This window comes from Bos taurus, chromosome 22, assembly GCF_002263795.3.
Source record: "Bos taurus isolate L1 Dominette 01449 registration number 42190680 breed Hereford chromosome 22, ARS-UCD2.0, whole genome shotgun sequence".
Taxonomy (NCBI): Eukaryota; Metazoa; Chordata; class Mammalia; order Artiodactyla; family Bovidae; genus Bos; species Bos taurus.
In genome coordinates, this window is record NC_037349.1 from 6,713,015 (window position 1) to 6,735,307 (window position 22,293).

Below are 22,293 nucleotides of genomic sequence, written 5' to 3' on the forward strand. Positions count from 1 at the left end.
TGACTTTTGAAATGGGCCTGAAGGGTGCAGATTGGAGCTGTGGATGAAGTAGGCGGCTTTCTAGGTGGAGAAGAGCTGGTTATGGGTATAAAGCGGTCATACCTACAGAGACATGTGGAAATATATTTGAGGTTGGAATGGGAAGCGTCCTAGAGCAGTTGGGAAGGGGCTGGAAGTGTGGGGTGTACCCCCTCCTGGTGGCTTTTACACTGTGCACAGAGACGTTAGCCCCGCTCCGAGCCTGGCGTTTCGGGACAATACTTCTTGCAGCAAAATGAAGGGTGGATTGAAAAAATACATCATTGGAGGAATAGGCATCCCACTGGGAGGCTTGCAGGCAGAAGATGAGCACATGGGTTTAGGCAGCAGTTGGGAAGAAGAGGACATTTGTCAACAACCAATGTAATTTTTTTGTAATTCTGAAATCTAAGACGCTGAAACCCAAAAGTTTCCTCTCAAGCTGGCAGAAAATGTATCTGGAGAAACATCCAACTTAACCTGGGAGGAAGTTAGTCATTGTCTTTATTTGTTCCACTTCATGGACGAAAGCATGGCCACAATCGTTTTCTGCTCCTCTCATCTGGAGGTGGTGTCTGTTTCCCTGCTGTCTGAATCAGGCTGCCCTGGTTACTGGCTTTGACCAACAGAATGAGGCAGAAATGAGGCTCTGTGATTTTCAAGGCTGGACCTTAAGAGATCTGCAACTTCTGCTCATTTTTTCCCCTCTGGATGCCAACTTCTGTGTAGAAGTCCATCTACTCTGAACCCACCATACTGTGAGGAAGCCCAAGCTTCATGGAGGGAGAGAGAGAGGGGCCAGGTAGTGGAGCACTGAAGTGCCAGAAAGGAAGTGAAGAGAATGTGAATGAAGGCTTTTCAGACTTTCCAGGCCTGCCCTGCCCCCATTGAAATCAGCTGAGTGAATGACTCCAGTAAGCATGAGGAGCCAAAGAATCTGCCGCCAAGTCCCACCCAAATTCCTGACCCATAGATTCATGAGCAAGATGGTTGTTATTTTAAGCCACTAATGTTTGGAAGCATTTATCACATGGCAGTAGAAAAGCCAAACACACGCTTATTTCATTCATGTGTTTTCGTTGCCCCAAAGGAGTATACTTGATTCAAGGGCCATTCCACCACACCAAAGGTGTTATATAGTGTATGGCATATGTACCTTTTACCTTCCTAAATTAGAGGTCTGAGTTTTGAAGTCCATTTGGGCTCAGAGGTTTTCTGAGATGGGCTTGTCCTTTGTAATACAGAAATAGAGCTGTCTTGACTTCCTTCCTCCCTTCCTGCCTTTGATAATGTCCTGCATGATGCCACAAACTACTTCTCAAGCCATTCCATGTGTATCTTTTATTTCTGCAGCTGCAAGATCGGTTTCTCTAATCCACTAGCTCTCAAACTTCAGTGCATATCAGAGTCTGCTGGAAGGCTAGTACAAACACAGCCTCCTGGTCCTTGCCCTCAGAGTTTCTGATTCAGTGAATCTAGGGTAGGGCTTGAGAACTTCCCTTTCTGAGAGCTCCTGGGTGATACTGATGCTGTTGGTCTAGGCACCACACTTTGAGAACCACTGCTCAAGGGGAAAGGGCTATATTTTTTGTTATATTTACCCACCAGCCAGAGATGCTCAGCAAATGCTCAGAGATGGAATTGCTCTAAATATCATCATCTTTGCAATGCTTTTTTTTTTTTAACAAACAAACAAACATGTTCACACACCCTTGTCACCACAGCGACCACAGGGAAGCTAGGGAGCCACTTATTTGCCATCCGTGTATCTTCCTAGAAGTGAAATATCTATTAGCAGCTTTTGCCTATTTAAAAAAAAAAAAAAAACCGATTTATTTAATTTTTTGACTGTGGTGGGTCTTTGTCGCTGCACTCGGCTTTCTCCAGTTGCAGAAAGCGGGGGATACTTTTAGTTGTGGTGGGAGGGCCTCTCATTGCCCAGGCTTCTCAGTGTATTGGCTTCTCTTGTTGCAGGATGTGGGCTCAGCAGTTGTGGAGCATAGGCTCAGTTGCTCTATGGCGTGTGGGCTCTTCGCTCACATAGGATCGAACTGGTATCCTTTGCATTGGCAGGTGGATTCTTAAACGCTGGACCACCAGGGCAGCCCAGTAATGCTTTTGAAGTCTTTTACTTCCTGAGGTCCTCCTGCGTAGGCCCTAGACCTAAAAGAAACGAATTCCTTGTTTTACTTGAGTGTATCGATCATTTTTGCTTTCTTCTCAGCTCACAGGACATGGTGGGAAAAAATGTCCCTTCAGACTTTTTCCCAAAGGTGTTTGGGAACAGATTAAGAGGGAATGGAATGCTTTCGCTGTGATCTGAGAGCAACCCTCTATTTGTGAACAAGGATTATTTCCTTTCCTCTGGGGCGTGTCTGAATAAAGTAGAATATTTCTTGCCATTCTTTCACCAGACAGAAGGAGAGTGTGCCAGGAAGATGTTCTTGTTGGCAAGGTGTCCACCTAGGCATTTTACAGACGGTCCACTGAGGTCCAGAGACGTGGGGCCCCTTGCTCCTGGTCACACGGCTGAGAAATGCAAGTGTTGAAATTCGGGTCAGCCTGACACGTTTGCCTGCATGCGTGGGGCTCCCTCATCCCCTCCCGCACCCCAGGAAAGCACACTTTGCACGACCCACACAGTTTTCTAGCTCTCCCCCCAACATTTCCTCCCGAGGGCGATGGGACACTGATTCATCGTGACCAGGGACCCCCCCCCCCCCCCAAAGATTTCCCCGTTCCCATCTACGGGCCAGGCGCGGTCTCCATGCATCCGCGCGATCGAGCCTCTGAGAGCGCCTGGAAGCGTCTCGCCTTCCAAGCCCGGCGATGAAGCTGGTTCCTCAAATTGTTCCCGGCAGGAGGGGCAGGAAATCCCGCCCGGCTGCGGCGGCTGCCGCGGCGGCAGGGGGAGAAGCTCCGAACGGACCGTCCCGGCAGCCACACATCGATCTCGTTCGGGTCTAAGGTCCGGCCAGGTCGTAACTCCAGCCACTCTTTCGCCACCTGGAGCGATCGCCCCGCCCACCCCTCCATTCCCTTAGCCACGCGGCCCGGAGGCCTGGCTCTTCCCGGCGGCCCCCGAGCCGCGGGCCGGCCGCCGCCAGGTGGAAAGAGACAGGTCAGCGGCGACTCGCCCCCGGGAGGCGGCGCCTGGCTGAGCCGAGCAGCCGGCGGCCGCGACCCCAGGCCTCCCTCCGCAGACCCCGCGCCCCCGCACCCTCCCGGCCGAGCAACAGGTGAAGCGACCGCCGGCCGGCGGCGCCTCCGCGGGGCGGTCCCTCCCCGCCCACCGCGTGCCCGCCCCTCTCCACGCCCCCTCCTCCGCCGGGCCTCCGCCGCCTCCCTCGGCCGCCGGCGGCTTCCCCCTCGCCGGGTCTCCTGCCGCGGCGCCCTCGCGCAGCCCGAGAGCCCGCGCTCGCCGAGGAGAGGGGGGCGCCGCGCGCTCTCCAGACTCGCGCCGCGGCCACACGGGCCCGGCAGGCGCCCCCCGCGCGCCCCGTCCCTCCGCCGCCGCGCTCCCCTCCCCCCCACTGGCCGGTGTCCCCGGGCTCTGAGCCGCGCGGCCCGCCTGGACGCGCCGGGGGTCTCCGAGGCGGGGCCGGCGCTGCCCGCCCGGGCGCGACGATGGAGGAGCCGCAGCGCGCCCGCTCGCAGACGGTCACCACCACCGCCAGCTCTTTCGCCGAGAACTTCTCCACCACCAGCAGCAGCTTCTCCTACGACCGCGAGTTCCTCCGCACCCTGCCCGGGCTCCTCATCGTGGCGGAGATCGTGAGTGCCTCGGGGCGGGCGGGCGGGGCTGGGAGCGCAGGTGGACCCCGCGCGGTGCTCCTCGCCCGGGAGCTTGTTCACATCCTTCCGACGGCTTCGGAGGAACGCTTTAGGCTTAGCCTCGCCTTCATCCCAAGGTGCCAAACTCCGAGACCCCTCTCAGAAGAGGGCCCCTTCTCACCTTGGGCTCTTCTAGGGGAGAGGGTCATGAGCTTCGGGATGTTGGGGAGAAACTCGACCTGCTGGGCCCTCTCTGCGGTCGTGGCGTGTGCCCGGAGCGGGATACTTGGTGAACATTGAGTTTGTGTTCATGAGTGTCAGAGATACCTGGTGCCTCCCTCACCTGATATCCACGTGGATGGCCTTTTCCCCAAAAGCAAAGCTTCTCGAAGATCAGGGGAGAAGACTTCTTTTTCCTAATTATCTCCTTGGAAGTAAAACTGAGGTGAATCAGGAAGGGTTTACGGAAAAATTCCGAGGGTCTCCTGTCTGGTGCTGTTTGAGGATCAAAGGGGTTCTTGTCTGGTGCTTTGCACATCCTGGTTTAAGACTCAGACCGTTCCTGGGGAGGGGGCACATGAACCAGCCTTCTCCTCTCTAGAGGAGAACGTGGACGCTGAGAGATCCAGTTATCCCCCCTTTAGGTTTCCTCCTGGCTGAGAAAGGTCCTGGGCTTGTTAACAGCTAACGGAGGCTACTGTGTACTGTCTTCACCAGGTGCCAGGGTCTCATCAAGCCCTTTAGACACCTTCCTGCCCACATGTCCCGCACAACACTCCTATCCTGTGAAAAGTGAAAGAAAGTGAAGTCGCTCAGTCGTCTCCGACTCTCTGCGACCCTCTGGACTGCAGCCCCTTTACCATCTGAGCCACCTGGGAAGCCCATCCTGTGAAGGGAACTTTGATTATGATCCCATTTTACTTGTGAAGAAACTGAGGTTTAGAGAGAGGAAGTAGGTCCCACCTGGGGGTGGAGGTGGGATTCAAACCTAGGCCTGCCTGTCTCCAGGGCCCTGCTTGTAACTGTTAAGGGGCATCCCTTCCTTCTGCCATATCTCACACAGTTTACTTGTGGCGTGTTCAGTTGTATCTGACTCTTTGCGGCCCCATGGACTGCAGCCCACCAGGCTCCTCTGTCAATGGGATTTCCCAGGCAAGAATACTGGAGTGGGTTGCCATTTCTTACTCCAGGGGATCTTCCCAACCCAGGGATTGAACCCACATCTCTTGCATTCCCAGGCGAGTTCTTTTTTTGTTTGTTTGTTTTTTATTTCCAGGCCGGTGTGTTTCAAAAAGGGTGTCATACAAAAGGGCAGGGACCATGGCTTTTTCCAATGGCAGGCGGAATTCTTTACCACTATGCCACCTGGGGAAGCCCCATATCCCTCATACTTTCACTTAAACCTTTGTGGGGTTGAAATCTAGCTTATGTGAGCTTGGGGCCGTGATGGTACCAAAGTGCTGAGGACCCCAGATCCCCTGAGAAACCTGCTCATCCACTTTTCCAGAGACTCAGAGCACACCCCAGACCAACTGAATACATCCCCGTTGGTTCCAGTGCATAGAGAGTTTGAAGTGTTGGCTTAGCCCATCCCCCATTTCGTTCCCCCTGCTGGCACTGAGGCTGGGGAGATCCAATAGAAAGCCTCGGGTATTGGAATCACCTTGCAGGGCCTGGCTTATAGGAATTCAACAAATATTTGCTGTGTGGATGAAGGAGTTGGCAGGCTCCTCTGCTCCAGCAGAGCTAGTGGCAGCTACAGTGACAGAGGTGGGCCTTCTACCCTGGTGTGGATGCGGACCAGGTGTAAAGTAAAACACCTCTTGTTTTCTGATTTATGATCAACAGACTCCGTGTTCCATGCTTTCTCTGAAAATAGGAAAGTAAAAGAAAAAATGTAAATGGCCCACAATTATGTTACTAGAAATAACCACTGCTGATGTGTTGGCACGTAGACGTTTCGATTTCAATACGTTTTTTGAAACTGATGGAAAAACATGTGAGAAAAATTATCCTGAATGACTACGAGAGTTTTTATTTTGGCAGATCTCTATATGCACAGGTTTTAGAGTCACTGGCCTACCGGTAGACATCTAACCCTCCCCCACCATTGCCGTACCAGAGGTACCCACATTCCCATCTCTTAGACCCTTCCCCCACCAATGGTGTTATCCTTGGCTTTGTACTCTGACAAATGAGGCTTTACCCTCTTGGGCCACCCCTTCCCCACCCGCATTATACATACACCTTTATGTCTTTGGATTAGATCGATAACCGGTGCTGACCTTAGGATATCATAAACTGTTCAAGAGGAGCCGCTGAGCGGTCTGTGGGTGCTTTTCCTTTGCTGTCCAATTTCTTGTTGTTCCTGGAGATTGTAATTTTCCATTTCTGAGTTCTCTAGATACTTAGTCACTGACTTTACTGTTTGAGTCTTCACTCAGGAAACTGAGAGACAGCAGGTATTCCATCAGGGTCGTTTTCTTTTCTTTTTTTTTTTTTTTTTTTAGGGTCGTTTTCTTGACCAGCCCTCTCTGGGAGCGTCTGATCCGCTCTCACCTGGCCTTCTCACCTGGACACAGCTGATGGCCTGGGGTCTCCTGCATGTGCCTGTTGAAAGCCCCTTCCCCCTTCTCCTAGGTTGATCCTCTGCCTCCCAGGACCAGTGTCCTCCTCTGTCTGGGGGGAAACACACACCCTCTGACGCACACATGCGTCTCCTAAAAAAGGACGCATGTGTAAATTGAGAGGCGCATCTTTTAAAATGTCTTCATTCCACTGTTACACATAATTAATAGTTTGACTAAGTGAAGAATGGTAGATTGGAAATTTTTTCCTTCAGAATTTTCAAAGTGTTCCTCTGTTATCTTCTAGCTCTTCTGATTCTTTTTAAAAGATTCCAATTCTTGATCCCCCACCCCCTTTCTGGAAACCTGTAGAATCTGTTTTCTTCCCAGAGAGCTGTGACATCACAGCGGTGTGCCTTCACATGAGTGTGTTCTTCTGTAATACCAAGAACCTGTTCTCTCAATCAGGAAAACTCATGGACATTTAAAGAGATTAAAAATTTTTTTTAATTTATTTGGCTGCACTGGGTCTTAGTTGCAGCACATGGACTCTGTCATTGTGGTGCACAAACTCTCTCGTTGTGGCACGTGGGCTTAATTGCCCCACAGCATATGGGATCTTAGTTCCCTGGTCAGGGATCAAATCCACACCCCCTGCTCTGCAAGGCGGATTCTTAACCACTGGACCACCAGAAAGTCCCCTAAAAGGTTGTTTTTTTTTTTTTTCCCTGTTTATGTTATATTCATTTATTCAACAAATATATATTGATCACCAATTTTGAGCCAAGTTACTTATTCTTCTTCTAGGCATGCTCCAAATTGCCTATGTCAAATGTTTAGAATGGCCGGAGAAAGTAAGTAACATTCTCTAAGCCTGCTTTATCCATTGTAGTGGAAATTGCTGTAGAAATTTAAGAAACCTCCACTGAAATGCTGTTTTAACTAGAATTTCTTTTACGCCATCTTAGCCTCTAGCACAGTGACTTTAAAGATTTAATGAGCATAAAAATCACAGTGAGCACTGTACTAAAATGCATATTCTAGAGTGCTGGCTACAGAAATCCTGTTACAGCAAGTTTGCTACAGTGAGAAAGAAATCAGCATTTTTAACAAGCTCACTAGATACTATTGCAAAGTGTTCTTGGATGGTCCTTTGAGAAAGCAGCTACAGAATGCTTAGATACTTTCTTTTATCATAATATGCTATTATCTATAAAACAAATGTCAATAGCTAATTATTTTAAAAATTCCATTACTTATGATATTTCAAGCGAGTCAATTGATGATTGCAGAGTTTCTTCCACTTGTGCAGTTTTATACATTACTTTTATCTAAATAGATGTTGGGAATGTGGAATGGGAGAGGGTGTCTTCATTCATCGGAAGAACAGTTCATGAATTTACTGTCCATACGTACGTGCTCGTTAGTTCAGTCATGTCCGACTCTTTGTGACCCCATGGACTGTAGCCAGCCAGGCTCTTCTGTCCATGGGATTCTCTAGACAGGAATACTGGAGTGGGTTGCTATTTCCTACTCCAAAGAGATTCTTAAAATTTTCTTTTTCATTTATTTTGGCCATGCCACGTGGCTTGTGGGATCTTAGTTCCCTGACCAGGGACTGAATCCAGGGCCCCAGCAGTGAGAGCACGAGGTCCTAACCGCTGGATCGCCAGAGGATTCCATAGAACTCTTGAAAATGTTAAGGATCACCCTAAATAGTATATACTACATTTTATTGATTCAGTATACTGTTTATATTTTATAAATATTTTAATTTTTGTTTATATTTTAACATCTGAGTCAGAATGTAGCTTGCAGTGGATGGTTTGTTGAACCGTAAGGAAAATGGAGCCATGAATTCTTTATTTGAGGGTGGAGGCAGGGCAGGTTTCAAACTTTTGCTGTTCCAGCCCTCAGATTAAGTTAGACCTGCCCCTAGAAGAATGTTACTTTCCGCCTTGAAAAAGCAAAATACTGAGACAAAGAATTACTAAGAACCTGACTTCCTGCTTGAGCCTGGGGGAAATAATAGAGAGTAAAACACAGTGTTTCCCCAAATCTGTTGTCAGGATCCCTTGGCCTGGCTTTCTCACAGAGTTGACCTGCTAAAACACCCTAGACGGTGCCGGTGTAACATGGCATGGCAACCAAATTGTAGTGGTTTCCTTCCTCTTCAAGTTTTATAACGAGCTAGAAGCAATCCAGGACTTGACCTGTGACTTGTAGGATGTTGTGATCTCATAACAGTTATGAGGATTGGAAGAATACAAGTGGTTTGTCAGAAGCTGAGTTAAACTGCAGCCTTCCTGTTGTTGGCGACTTCAAAATGAGTTATGTCATGCAGGTAATAATGTCAGATCGCCTTTCGTTTACTTACTGTCATGAGCAAACTTAGTTGGGGGAGGACAGATAGGGTTTCCTGAGAACCGGCATCTAAATTAATTTGTCCTGGGACTTGCCTGGCAATCCAGTGGTTAAGGCTTCAAGTTCGCAATGCAGGGGACGAGGGTTCAATCCCCGGTGGGGGAACTAGATCCCACATGTGGTGCGGTGAGGCCGGGAGGAGTTAAGTTAGTCTATCCTGTTGATTTCTTTTTGAAGAAGGATGAACACAGGTTCCTAATCTTGGTAGAAAAATGAGAAAAATGCAAGTATGAAAAAAAACCCCTTGAACCGTGTTCCCCACAGTGGTTCCTGTCAGGCGTGTCAATATTGACCCATGTTTGGGCGTGGGGAGGCTTTTCAGAAATTTTTGGTTATTGTCGTGCCTGTTCTCCTGGTGTTCAATGCCCTGGGGTCCAGGGAGTCTGATGTCCTGAAGCGCTTGGGACAGTCCCCAGCCATGAAGAGTTGCTTCACCAGCTGCCTACAGCCCCACTGTTGAGAAACTCTGGGCGAACCTCTGTTTACCCGCTGGAGTAAACCATTCCAGGGTTTCTTAAGTGGTTGTGTGTTACTTATCTGCAGTTTTTTAAAAAATGTGGTCACTTATGAACTACTCCTTGCTTCCTGCTATGACCATCTGTGCTGAATGTCTTCCATTCATCATTCAGAGGCACCCTCCACCCGGCTCTCCACCCTGTAGTGACTTGCACGGACCCGGCCGTCTCCAGGGTCCCCTCTGATGCCACACTGGATTCCAGGGTCCTCCTGGCACCTGTAGGATGCAGTAGGTGGGAGAGGAGCAGGTTCAGGGCGCTCGTTCTTGGGACTCCTGCCTGCCGGGCTCAGCAGCCTAGCTGTGTCCCTCTGTGCAAGGCGGGCTCTGGCAGCCCTCGGCCCTGGGCTGTTTTCCCTGGCTCTGTTATCTGGTCACTCCCAGCCACTTCCTATTGCCAGGCCCTGCGTTATGGCTTGTGGTTTTCCTGCACCCTACCTTCTAAATAAGACCTTTATTACACTCTGCTCAGATTACCCAATCTGAATGTGCCAGTTTCCTGGGGAGACCTGATAAATTACCTTTCCTCATCAGCGTTCATTTCTTTAGGCATTGTGTTTTGTTTTGTTTTTTTCCAATTTTTAAAAACATTTTTTCTTCTGTTCCTGGCTTTAAAAAAAATTATTGAAGTTCTTCAGTCATTCTTAATGGCTGCCTGCATGCGTGCATGCTAAGTTGCTTCAGTTATATCTGACTCTTTGCAACCCTATGAACTGTGGCCTACCAGGCTCCTCTGTCTATGGGATTCTCCACGAAAGGATACTGGAGGGGGTTGCCATTTCCTTCTCCAGGGGCTCTTCCCAACTTAGGGATTGAACCCGAGTCTCCTGTGGCTCCTGCATCGCAGGTGGATTTTTTACCTCTGAGCCACTGGGGAATCCCAATGGCCACCTGCTGCTGCTGCTGCTAAGTCGCTTCAGTCGTGTCCGACTCTGCGACCCCATAGACGGCAGCCCACCAGGCTCCCCTGTTCCTGGGATTCTCCAGGCAAGAACACTGGAGTGGGTTGCCATTTCCTTCTCCAATGCATGAAAGTGAAAAGTGAAAGTGAAGTCGCTCAGTTGTGCCCGACTCTTAGCGACCCCATGGACTGCAGCCCACCAGGCCCCTCCGTCCATGGGATATTCCAGGCAAGAGTACTGGAGTGGGGTGCCATCGCCTTCTCTGGGCCACCTAGTATTCCATAAATGTCCAGGCTCCCACTGTTCAATTTAGGTTTCTTTCTTTCCTGTAACAAGGTTGTAACAAACAGTCCTTAAGCCCCCTCTTTCTGGATACTCTTTTGAGGTTTTCTATGGATGTGTACTTGGAATTGAGCAACAGGGCATATGAATCTTCCTTGAAGTAAAATTTTATTGATGTCTACAGTAAAATTTACCCTTTTTAGTGTACTGTTCTATGAGTTTGGGCATATCCAGGTTTAAGATACAGCTTTATTGAGATATTAGCGATAACAGATGGATGATTTTTCCTTAAAAACTAAAAATACAGCTGTTGTCTGATCCAGCCATCCCACTCGTGGGTGTATATTGGGAGAAAAGACACACGCACTCCAGCGTTCACTGCAGCATTCTTTACAGCAGTCAAGGAATGGAAGCTGCCGCAGTGTCCACTGACAGACTCATGGATACAGAAGACGTGATACACACATACAATGGAATATTACTCAGTCGTAAAAAGTAACGAAATAATGCCATTAGCAGCAACATGGATAGATGTCGAGATGAAGTAAGTCAAAGACCATTGTCATGTAGGATATGCATGTCCTTTGCTGTACCCCTGAAACATTTCAAATCCACTATACTTCAAGAAAAAATTAAATAAAAAACAAAAAAATAAGAAAAGTAAAAATATACATGAAAAGTTGACCTTTTAAAGGTGTACAATTCAGAAATTTTTTAGGATATTCACAGAGTTGTACAGCTTTCATCATTGTCTGATTTTAGGACATTTTTGTCACCACAGAAAGAAACCTTATATCTGTTAGCAGTCACTCCCTGGTCTCCCCTGGCCTCAGCCCTTGGTAGCAGCTAATCTGTTCTTTGCCCCCTGGATTTGTCTGTCCTGGTTATTTCTTGTAGATGGATCCTATAGTGTGTGGCCCTTGCTGTCTGGCTTCTTTCACTTAACATAATGTTTCCAAGGGTTATCCATGCTCTAACATGTCTCAGGACTTCATTCCTTTTATTGCCAAATAATATTTCATTGTATTATACATATATATGTATTGTTTATCCATTCATCAACTGAGAACAGTTGAGCTGTTTCCACATTTTGATTGCTACGAACACACTGCTGTGAACCTTCGTGCACAGGTTTTGTGTGGACTTAGTTTTCACTTCTCTTGGGCGTTTACGTAGGAGAGGAGGGATTTGTCAGGGTACTGCTAGACTCTTTCCAAAATGGTGACCCTAACTTATAATCCCAGCACCAACATGAGTGTTCCGATTTCTCCACATCCTCCCCGAGATTTGTTTTCTGCCTTTTCTAGTCATCCTGACGAGGTATGAAGTGATATCTCATTGTGGTTTTAGTTTGTATTTCCATGATGACTATTGATGTTGAGCATCTCTTTATGTCATTTGTCTAGCTTCTTTGGAGAAGTGTCAGTTCAAATCCTTGGCCATTTAAAAGGAACAACCAGGCCCTGAAAAGTTGAAAAGTAATGTCAACGGCAGCCCAATAAAGATAATGTGAACAACCAAAAAATCCTTTGCCATTTAAAAAACTAATTTCTCTTATTGTGGACTTGTAAGCATGCTTTTCATATTCTGGATACAGGTTCCTTATCATATATCAGATACATGATTTGCAAATATTTTTCTTCCATGCTGGGTGTTGTCTTTTCACTTTATGTGATGGTTTCCTTTAAAGAACAAGGGTTTCCTAATTTGACAAAGTACAGTCTGTGTATTTTTTTTCTCTTGTTGTTTGTATTTTTGATGTCATATCTAAGAAGACTTTGCCTAATGCAGGGTCACAAAGATTTGCTTGTCTGTCTTTTACTGAAAGTTTTATAGGTTTTTTTTTTAGGGGGGTGGTGCTGCATTGCATGGCATGCGCAACTTCCCTGACCAGGGATCGAACCCGTGCCCCCTGCAGTGGAAGCACAGAATCTTAACCACTGGACTGCTGGTAAAGTCAAAAGTTGTGTAGTTTTATGTCTTACATTTAGGTCTGTGGCTAATTTTGAGTTAATTTTTTGAGGAAGGAGGGTAATTTTGTTCATTTCCGTGTGGATATCTAATGGTCCTAGCACTATATGTTGAAAAGATAATTTTTTTCCCCACTGAATTGTGTTGGCACCCACTGTTGAACATCATATGGCCATAAATGTAAGGATTTATTTCTGCATCATCAGTTGTTTTGTTGATCTAAATATCTATCCTTGTGCCAGTACCACACTAACTGTAGCTTTGTAGAAAGTTTTGAAATCAGACTGTGAGTTTGCAAGTTTGTTATTTTTTGAAAGTTGTTTTGCCTATTCTGGGTCCCTTGCATTTCCTTGAATTTTAGTATCATCTTGCCAATTTCTGCAAAAAGGGGTGCTAGAGTTTCAGTATGGGTTGTGCTGAATCTGTAGATCAATTTAGGGGATATTGCTGTTTGAAAACTGTTTTCTGATTCATGGACATGGGATACCTTTCTGTTTATTTACAACTCCTCTGATTTCTTTAACAATGTTTTGTAGTCTTCAATGTACATATCATATATTTCTTTTGTTAAATTTATTCCTAAGTGTTTTATTCTTTTTGATGCTATTGAACATGGAATTATTTTAATTTCATTTTCAGATTGTTTATTGCTACATCATAGAAATCCAGTTGAGCTCTGTATCCTTAACCTTATATTCTACAATTTTGCTGATTTCATTTATTAGTTCTAATAGTTTTGTGTTGGAGTGGGGTTGCTCTATGTGTTTTTAAGGCTTTGGTATTACTGCCCAGTTGTACAGAAAGGTTTATACCCACTGGCATTCCCTGTAGTTCTGTTTCAGTGGGTTTGTGTGTTTGTGTTCTAGTGGTGTTTCAGTGGGTTTGTTTCTTCAAATACTTAAACTTTTAACATTTTCCAATTTTCTTGGAGTGGGAGATACTCTAAAAAAACCTGATTTGGCATAGACACCCACCAGTCAGAGCATTAGCTAATATTCAGGGGAGCCTTGGACATGTGAAAAAAGAGATTTTTTAAAATCTGTATTTCTGTGATGATCAAAATTTAACATTTAAAATATGCTCATTGGCCATTTATTTCTTCTTTCAGTAAATGCCTGTTTTTCCCCTTCTACTCATTAAAAAAAAAAAGGGCCCTTTCTTTCTTTAAAAATGTTTTAAAGATATAAAAGGGATTGAAAAAGTGAAAGCGTTAGTTGCTCAGTCATGTCCGACTCTTCGTGACCCCATGGACTGTAGCCCGCCAGGCTCCTCCATCCATGGGATTCTCCAGGCAGGAATACTGGAGTGGGTTGCCATGCCCTCCTCCATGGGACCTTCCCAACTCAGGGATCGAACCCATGTCTCCTGTGTTGCAGGGAGATTCTTTACTGTCTGAGCCACCAGGGAGTGAAGGAAGACATTTATGAAAATTTACCTCCAAGGAGGGAAATAAGATTGGATTGTGGGATGTAGTTGAATAGGGAGGTTTGCTTTTTAACTCCTTATTTTTTATATGGTTTTAATTTTTTTGTGATGAGAATGTATTTATGCATTAATGTAATTAAAGAAACTTAGCAGTGTGTTCATTGTAAAAAACTTCAAGTCATTTATATATAGAGTGAAAACTCAGTGTCTCTGATAACTTACCTCCTTCACCGTATCCAGCATCTACCCCCATCTACTTAGTGTTCACAGACCTTTTTCTGTGCGTGTGCATATATACACACACGTGAATGAGTGTAGTATACATATTCTGCAGCTTCGTTTTCACTTAGTGATACCTTGATGTTTTTCCATGTTGCTTTTGTGTTGATTTGTAGGTTTCCTGTATAAGTATCAACTTTCTCGCGTCACTTGTTGTTAGTATCATTCATGCCATTTTCATCAAAATAAGTTTCTAATTTGCATGAAATCTAGATCTTACCTTTATTCAGCCTTCTTGGGTTTACTTTGCTTAAACATGGCTTCCTTAGACCCAGGATTATACAGATATTTGGAGAAAATACCATTCTTTTAAATGTTAAAAATATTTACCAGCAGGAGTTCCCTGGCTGTCCAGTGGTTAGGACTCGGCACTTTCACTGCCAGAGCCTGAGCTCAATCCCTGGTCAAGGAACAGACCCTGCAAGGCATGTGGTGCAACCAAATATAAATAAACAATTAAAAAAAAATGTCATCTAAAGGCATAAGTTCTTTCTGTGTGGATAAGAATGTAATTTCATGATCATGGTATCTCCCCTGCCAGAGTGAAGTAAATCAGAAAGGGAAAAACAAATATCATATATGAATGCATATGTATGGAATCTAGAAAAATGGATGGAATCTAGAAATATGGTACCGATGAACCTATTTACAGGGCAGGAATAGAGAACAGACTTCCGGACCCAGCAGGGGAAGTAGAGGGTGGGATGGACTGAGAGAGTACGACTGACATATATACGTTACAATGGGTAAAATTCATAGCTAGTGGGAGACTGCTGTATAGCACAGGGAGCTCAAGCTGGGACTCTAGTCAGGTGGGAGGGGGTGAGGGCTGGGAGGGTGGTTCACGAGGGAGGGGACACGTGTATACTATGGCTGGTTCCCATTGTTGTATGGCAGAGACCACCACAACATTGTAAAGCAATTATCCCCCAATTAAAAATAAATTTAAAAGAATGTAATTTCCCCCCCCCCAAATGGGTAGCTAGTTGTCTCACCATTAATCATATTCCCATATATGTGTAACTATTTCTTGATTGTGCTGCTGCTGCTAAGTCACATCAGTCGTGTCCGACTCTGTGCAACCCCATTGATTCTGAGTCAATTCTAAATTGACTGTAACTTTACATGCGTTTAAATATTCAGTAGGATCAGTTCAGTTCAGTTGCTCAGTCGTGTCTGACTCTGTAACCCCATGGACTGCAGCACGCCAGGCTTCCCTGTCCATCACCAACTCCCGGAGCTTACTCAAACTCATGTCCATTGAGTCAGTGATGCCATCCAAACATCTCATCCTCTGTTCTCCTCTTCTCCTCCTGCCCCCAATCATTCCCAGCATCAGGGTCTTTTCAGATGAGTCAGTTCTTTCCATCAGCTGGCCAAAGTATTGGAGATTCAGCTTCAGCATCAGTCCTTCCAATGAATATTCAGGACTGATTTCCTTTAGGATGGACTGGTTGGATCTCCTTGCTATAAATCATACCAGTTTCTCTCTTTCTTGCTGTGCTTTTGTATACTTACACTTACACTTGGAGGTGATTTTTAAAATCATTGTTCTTTACATTCCACTCTGATTTTGATTGAGACTGCATTGAATTTATAAATTAATTTGAAGAGATATCCTTATGATATTGAATCTTATTTAAGAATATTGTATCTATTTATTTAAGGTCATTTTATGCTCTTGAAGTCCTAAGTTTTTGCCAGATGTATCTATGTACTTCTTATTATATTTGATAAATAGGATTTATAAAAAATGAATTTGGCGATTTGTAACTGTTTATAATTTGAAAAAAAGCTACTGATTATCTTGTTTTATATGTAGCCATTTTATTTGAATAATTAGTTCTAATTATTATTGTCCTAATTATTATAGTTCTATTATTATTTTATAAGTTACAGTAATATCTGAACACGGGTGGTTTTCTTCTTTTTATATTTATACTGTTTTTCATTATTGCATAGGTTAGGAATGATTGAGACAAAATGGATATCTTTGGCTGACTCATAACTTTAACTGCAGTGTTTCCAATGCTTTAATTATAATACAGGTTTTACTGTGGATTCTGGTAGATATTCTTTATTGAATTAAGAAAGGGAGGTTTAACTCTGTACGTCGTTTAATCAGGAATGATTGTTGAATTTGGGAGCTAATATTTGGTTGGGAGGGTGCCTTTTGTTAGGTCAGCATATAGGTTTTTTTTTTCCTTCTATTTGTTAATGGAATGAATTGCATTAGAAAATCTAACGTTGAGTCGTTCTTGTACTTGTGATATAATCTCTATTTAATTATAGTGTATTTTTTAAAGAAATTATTGGATTTTAAAATTTTCTTTTTTGACTCTTGGGTTTGATTTGTTGGTGTCATATCTGAGGGTTTTCTGTTTGTGTTAATATAAGACCAGCCTTCTAGATCACTTTGCTGTGTTCTCTTTTGTCTGACTTTACTAATGTCACCCCAGCTTTTTTTGGCTAGCATTTATCTGATATGTTCTTGTCCCTTTATTTTTAATTGAAGTGAGATTCACATCACATATAGGCATACTTCAGAGATACTGTGGTTCCAGACCAGTGTAATAAAGCAGTACCAAAATAAAGCTAGTCAAATAAATTTTTTGGTTTCCAAGTGCATATAAATTGCTTACATTATACTGTAGGCTGATAAGTATTTAATTCAATACATTTAAAAAACAATGTACATACCTTAATTAAAAATGCTTTATTGGTAAAAAATGCTAACCGTCCCCAAGTCTTTAGCGAGCCATAATCTTTTTGCTGGTGGATGTTGATGGCTGCTGACTAAGCAGGGTGGTAGCTGCCGAAGGTTGGGGTGGCTTTGGCAGTTCCTTAAAATAACGCAAGAATGAAGTTTGCTGCATTCGCTGACTCTCTTTTCATGAACCGTCTCTCTGTGGCGTGCTGTGTTCTTTGACAGCACCTGACCCACAGTAGAACTTCTTTCAGGGTTTGTGTCCGTCCTCTCACACCCTGCCGCTGCGTTATCAGCTAAGTTCATATAATGTTCTGGATCGTCAGCAGTCAGTGAGGTTCACCATCTTTTATGGGCAAGGTTTGTGGCACCTCAAAACAGTTATGATCATATCATTGGAGATCACTGATCATGGATCACCATAACAAATGTAGTAGTAATGAAAAGGTGTGAAATATTGTGAGAATTAACAAATGTGACAGAGACCCAAAGTGAGCAAGTGCTATTTGAAAAAGTCAATAAGACTTGTTTGATACAGGGTCGCCACAAACCTTCAATTGTGAAAAACAGTATTTTTGAAGCACATGAAAGGAAAGTGTAATGGAATGAGGTATGTCTATAAAAGTAGCTATTTAAAATGAACAAATGAATTACATTTAGTATAATACATTCGATCACTTTTATCTAGTTCTGGAACATTTTCATCTTCTGAAAGGAAACTATACCTTTAATATTTTAAGTCTTCCATGTTGACCATGTAACTAGATTTTAGTTCTATACCCAGTCTGAGAATTCGTGTTTCAATATGGAAATTTTTAACACATTTATATTTATTGTGATAACTTATTTAGAATTCTTAGTTTTCCTTATTTTTTTCTCTAGTGATTGTAAGTTATAAATTCCATTTCTATTTTGTTTGGAGCTATCTTCTAAATTTTACCCAAAGTACTTATATATATATAAGTACAGAGAAGGCGATGGCACCCCACTCCAGTACTCTTTCCTGGAAAATCCCATGGATGGAGGAGCCTGCTAGACTGCAGTCCATGGGGTTGCAAAGAGTTGGACACGACTGTGCTACTTCACTTCACATATATATATTTTGCTAACTCCCCAGAGAATTAACATGTGTAACCACATAATTCCATTCAAAATATAACACTAAGCTTTTCCTTATCATGCTCTTTGTGTTAGACAGTTTTTTATGTTTTTCTTAAATAACATTTTTTGAGATATAATTCACATACCATACAATTCACCCACCTGAAGTGTACAACTCAGTGGCTTTGGGAATATTTACAGGGTTGTGCAACCATCATCATAATCAATTTTGGAATATTTTCATCATCCCAGAAAGAAACTCCATACTATTAGGAGTCATTCTCCATTTCTCCACAACCTCTTCCTATGCCATCACTAATTCTACATTCTGTGTCTATCAGATTTGCCTGTTTTGGACATCTCATATAAATGGAATCCCATAATACGTGATCTTTTGCGCCTAACTTCTTTCACTTAAGCTAACATTTTCAAGATTCATCCATGTTAAAGCATGAGCGAGTACTTCTTTTCTTTTTTTGCCAAATATTGTTTCATTGTGTGGCTTCCTTTTATCCATCCATTCATGAGTTCATAGACATTTGGGTTGTTTTCCACCTTTTAGCTATTGGTAACGCTGCAAGAAAATGAGAGATACCAAGGGAACACTTCATGCAAAGATGGGCTCAATAAAGGACAGAAATGGTATGGACCTAACAGAAGCAGAAGATATTAAGAAGAGGTGCCAAGAATACACAGAAGAACTGTACAAAAAAGAGCTTCACGACCCAGATAATCACGATGGTGTGATCACTCACCTAGAGCCAGACATCCTGGAATGGGAAGTCAAGTGGGCCTTAGGAAGCATCACTACGAACAAAGCTAGTGGAGGTGATGGAATTCCAGTGGAGCTATTTCAAATCCTAAAAGATGATGCTGTGAAAGTGCTGCACTCAATATGCCAGCAGATTTAGAAAACTCAGCAGTGGCCACAGGACTGGAAAAGGTCAGTTTTCATTCCAGTCCCAAAGAAAGGCAATGCCAAAGAATGCTCAAACGACCGCACAATTGCACTCATCTCACACGCTAGTAAAGTAATGCTCAAAATTCTCCAAGCCAGGCTTCAGCAGTACATGAACCGTGAACTTCCAGATGTTCAAGCTGGTTTTAGAAAAGGCAGAGGAACCAGAGATCAAATTGCCAACATCTGCTGGATCATGGAAAAAGGAAGAGAGTTCCAGAAAAACATCTATTTCTGCTTTATTGACTATGCCAAAGCCTTTGACTGTGTGGATCACAATAAACTGTGAAAAATTCTTCAAGAGGTGGGAATACCAGACCAACTGACTTGCCTCTTGAGAAACCTATATGCAGGTCAGGAAGCAACAGTTAGAATTGGACATGGAACAACAGACTGGTTCCTAATAGGAAAAGGAGTACGTCAAGGCTATATACTGTCACCCTGCTTCTTTAACTTCTCTGCAGAGTACATCATGAGAGACGCTGGGCTGGAAGAAGCACAAGCTGGAATCAAGATTGCCAGGAGAAATATCAATAACCTCAGATATGCAGATGACACCACCCTTAGGGCAAAAAGTGAAGAGGAACTCAAAAGCCTCTTGATGAAAGTGAAAGTGGAGAGTGAAAAAGTTGGCTTAAAGCTCAACTTAATTCAGAAAACGAAGATCATGGCATCTGGTCCCATCACTTCATGGGAAATAGATGGGGAAACAGTGGAAACAGTGTCAGACTTTATTTTGGGGGGCTCCGAAATCACTGCAGATGGTGATTGCAGCCATGAAATTAAAAGACTCCTACTCCTTGGAAGGAAAGTTATGACCAACCTAGATAGCATATTCAAAAGCAGAGACATTACTTTGCCAACAAAGGTCCGTCTAGTCAAGGCTATGGTTTTTCCAGTGGTCATGTATGGATGTGAGAGTTGGACTGTGAAGAAAGCTGAGCGCTGAAGAATTGATACTTTTGAACTGTGGTGTTGAAGACTCTTGAGAGTCCCTTGGACTGCAAGGAGATCCAGCCAGTCCATCCTAAAGGAGATCAGTCCTGGGTGTTCACTGGAAGGACTGATGTTGAAGCTGAAACTCCAGTACTTTGGCCACCTCATGCGAAGAGTTGACTCATTGGAAAAGACTGATGCTGGGAGGGATTGGGGGCAGGAGGAGAAGGGGATGACAGAGGATGAGATGTCTGGATGGCATCACCGACTTGATGGACATGAGTTTGAGCAAGCTCCAGGAGTTGGTGATGGACAGGGAGGCCTGGTGTGCTGTGATTCATGGGGTTGCAAAGAGTCAGACATGACTGAGCGACTGAAGTGAACTGAACTGAATGCTGCTAAGAACATACATGTACAAGTTTTTGTGTAGACATATATTTTTGTTTCTCTTGAATGTCTTCCTAGGAGTAGAATTTGCTGGCTCGTATGATAACTGTGTTTAACTATATGAGGAACTGCCAGACTGTTTTCCAAAGCAAATGCTTAATTTTAGAATCCCTGGGTTACTTTTTAAAAAACTAATTTCTTAGGAATAATTTCTTGCCAGTTGTCTGACGCTTTTACCCGTAATGTTGTTGTTTAGTCACTAAGTCACGTCCAACTCTTTTGCAACCCCATGGACTATAGCCTGCCAGGCTTCTCTGTCCATGGGTTTTCCCAGGCAAGAATACTGGCGTGGGTTGCCATTTCCTTCACCTGGGGATCTTCCTGACACAGGAATCAAACCCATATCTCCTGCATTCGCAGATAGATTCTTTACCACTGAGCCACCAGGCAGTAATACCGTTTGATATTACACCCGTAATACCAAATGACTCTTTTGACGTCTACAAATTTAAATCTTTTCATGCTACTTTTTGTGTCATTTGCTTTCTTGGTTTATTTTTCATTTTCAAAGTACTTCCCTGAGTAATTCCTTTAGCAAAGGTTTAAAGGTGTTGAATTTTTTTGAACCCTTGCACTTCAAAGAGCGTCTTTCTTTTCACCTTTATACTTGAGTAATTTCATTGGGTAAAATGATAGGTCTTAAAATTTCTTTCCATTAGTGCTTTGGAGATGTTGCTTCATTGTCTTCTAGTGTCCCGGGGTGTTAATAAGAGACCTGATGGTCTGGTAGTCCCTGGATAGGCCTGTGAGTTTCAATATCGTACCCCACCCCCAACCCCTAACCTTGTGATTGCCATTCCCACCGATTTAGTTGCAGTACAACCTTGCATGAATGATGCCTTGCACATTCAATAACCTTAAGAATGTAGAAAGTTGGTATGGATGGTGTAGCAAGAAATGGTAGGTGGATTGTCATTACACAATCAGAGTGACATGGCTCATGCAAGGCAGTTTTGCAACCGTATGAGGTAATTATACTGGAGCTTCAGGTTGATGTGGTTAGGAATAAAAGAAGATTGTTGACCTTCCACTTGGAGTTTCCTGAGTCCTGGTGAGATCTGTCCCTGGGCAGGCTGAATACCCTCACCTCATCCTGGGAGAAATCCAGAAGACCTGGAAACCCCTATCAGGACAGCTGTAGCCTGATATTCCCTGCTGAGAACAAACCTTTGCATCTATTTCAGTGAACTATGAGGTTTATGGTGTTTAAGTCACAAGCTTGTTTTACTAGCTTTCAAACCCACAACTCTAGGGGAATCAGGTTCTCACTTCCTTTTTTCTTTTAATGTCCTTTTAAGTAATCAAAATTAAAAAAAAAAAGTCTCTTTGAATGCTTTTGGAATTTTCTTCCCTTCTTTAGAGGGTGACTTAAAACTCATCTGCCCCAGCACTCCTTGGACCCTTTATAACTAATACTCAGATCTGTCTTCAGTGCAGGGAGATTCCTTGTATTTCTTACATCTCTTCTTTCTGTTTTCTCCTTCAAAAAAGTCTGTATTCAATCCAGAAGTTCCAGGAGAAATTAAACTATCTTCAATATCTTCTAACTTTTCTTTTATACATTCCTTCTCTGTGTTCTCTTGCAGAGTCCTAAGGAAATAACACTTACGGCTCAAAGTCAGATTTTCAGTTGACTATGTTCTGCTCTTCAGCCCAATTGCTGAATTTAAAAAAATATTTTCTTATTGAAGTATAATTGATGCTGGGAGGGATTGGGGGCAAGAGGAAAAGGGGACGACCGAGGATGAGATGGCTGGATGGCATCACTGACTCGATGGACGTGAGTCTGAGTGAACTCCGGGAGTTGGTGATGGACAGGGAGGCCTGGTGTGCTGCGATTCATGGGGTCTCAAAGAGTTGGACATGACTGAGCGACTGATCTGATCTGATCATTGATTTATAATGTGTTTATTTATTTTTAATTTTTGGCCACACCCTGTGGCTTATGGGATCTTAGTTCCCAGATCAGGGATGGAATCCTCCCTCCC

General features: G+C 43.9%; 1 protein-coding gene across 2 annotated transcripts in view; it reads left to right on the plus strand.

Moving 5' to 3' along the window:
• The first annotated feature begins 3,347 nt into the window (after positions 1-3,347).
• Positions 3,348-22,293, plus strand: part of CMTM8 (CKLF like MARVEL transmembrane domain containing 8) — a 103,150-nt gene continuing 84,204 nt past the window's right edge. The window contains exon 1 of one of the 2 annotated variants that reach the window (XR_009492286.1): positions 3,348-3,792. Coding sequence is in view for 1 of the 2 variants with exons in the window: in NM_001046358.1 (NP_001039823.1) it covers positions 3,646-3,792 (147 nt within the window). In the remaining variant the exon portion in view is untranslated. The remainder of the gene's footprint in view (positions 3,793-22,293) is intronic. The other variant, NM_001046358.1, reaches the window with a different exon arrangement.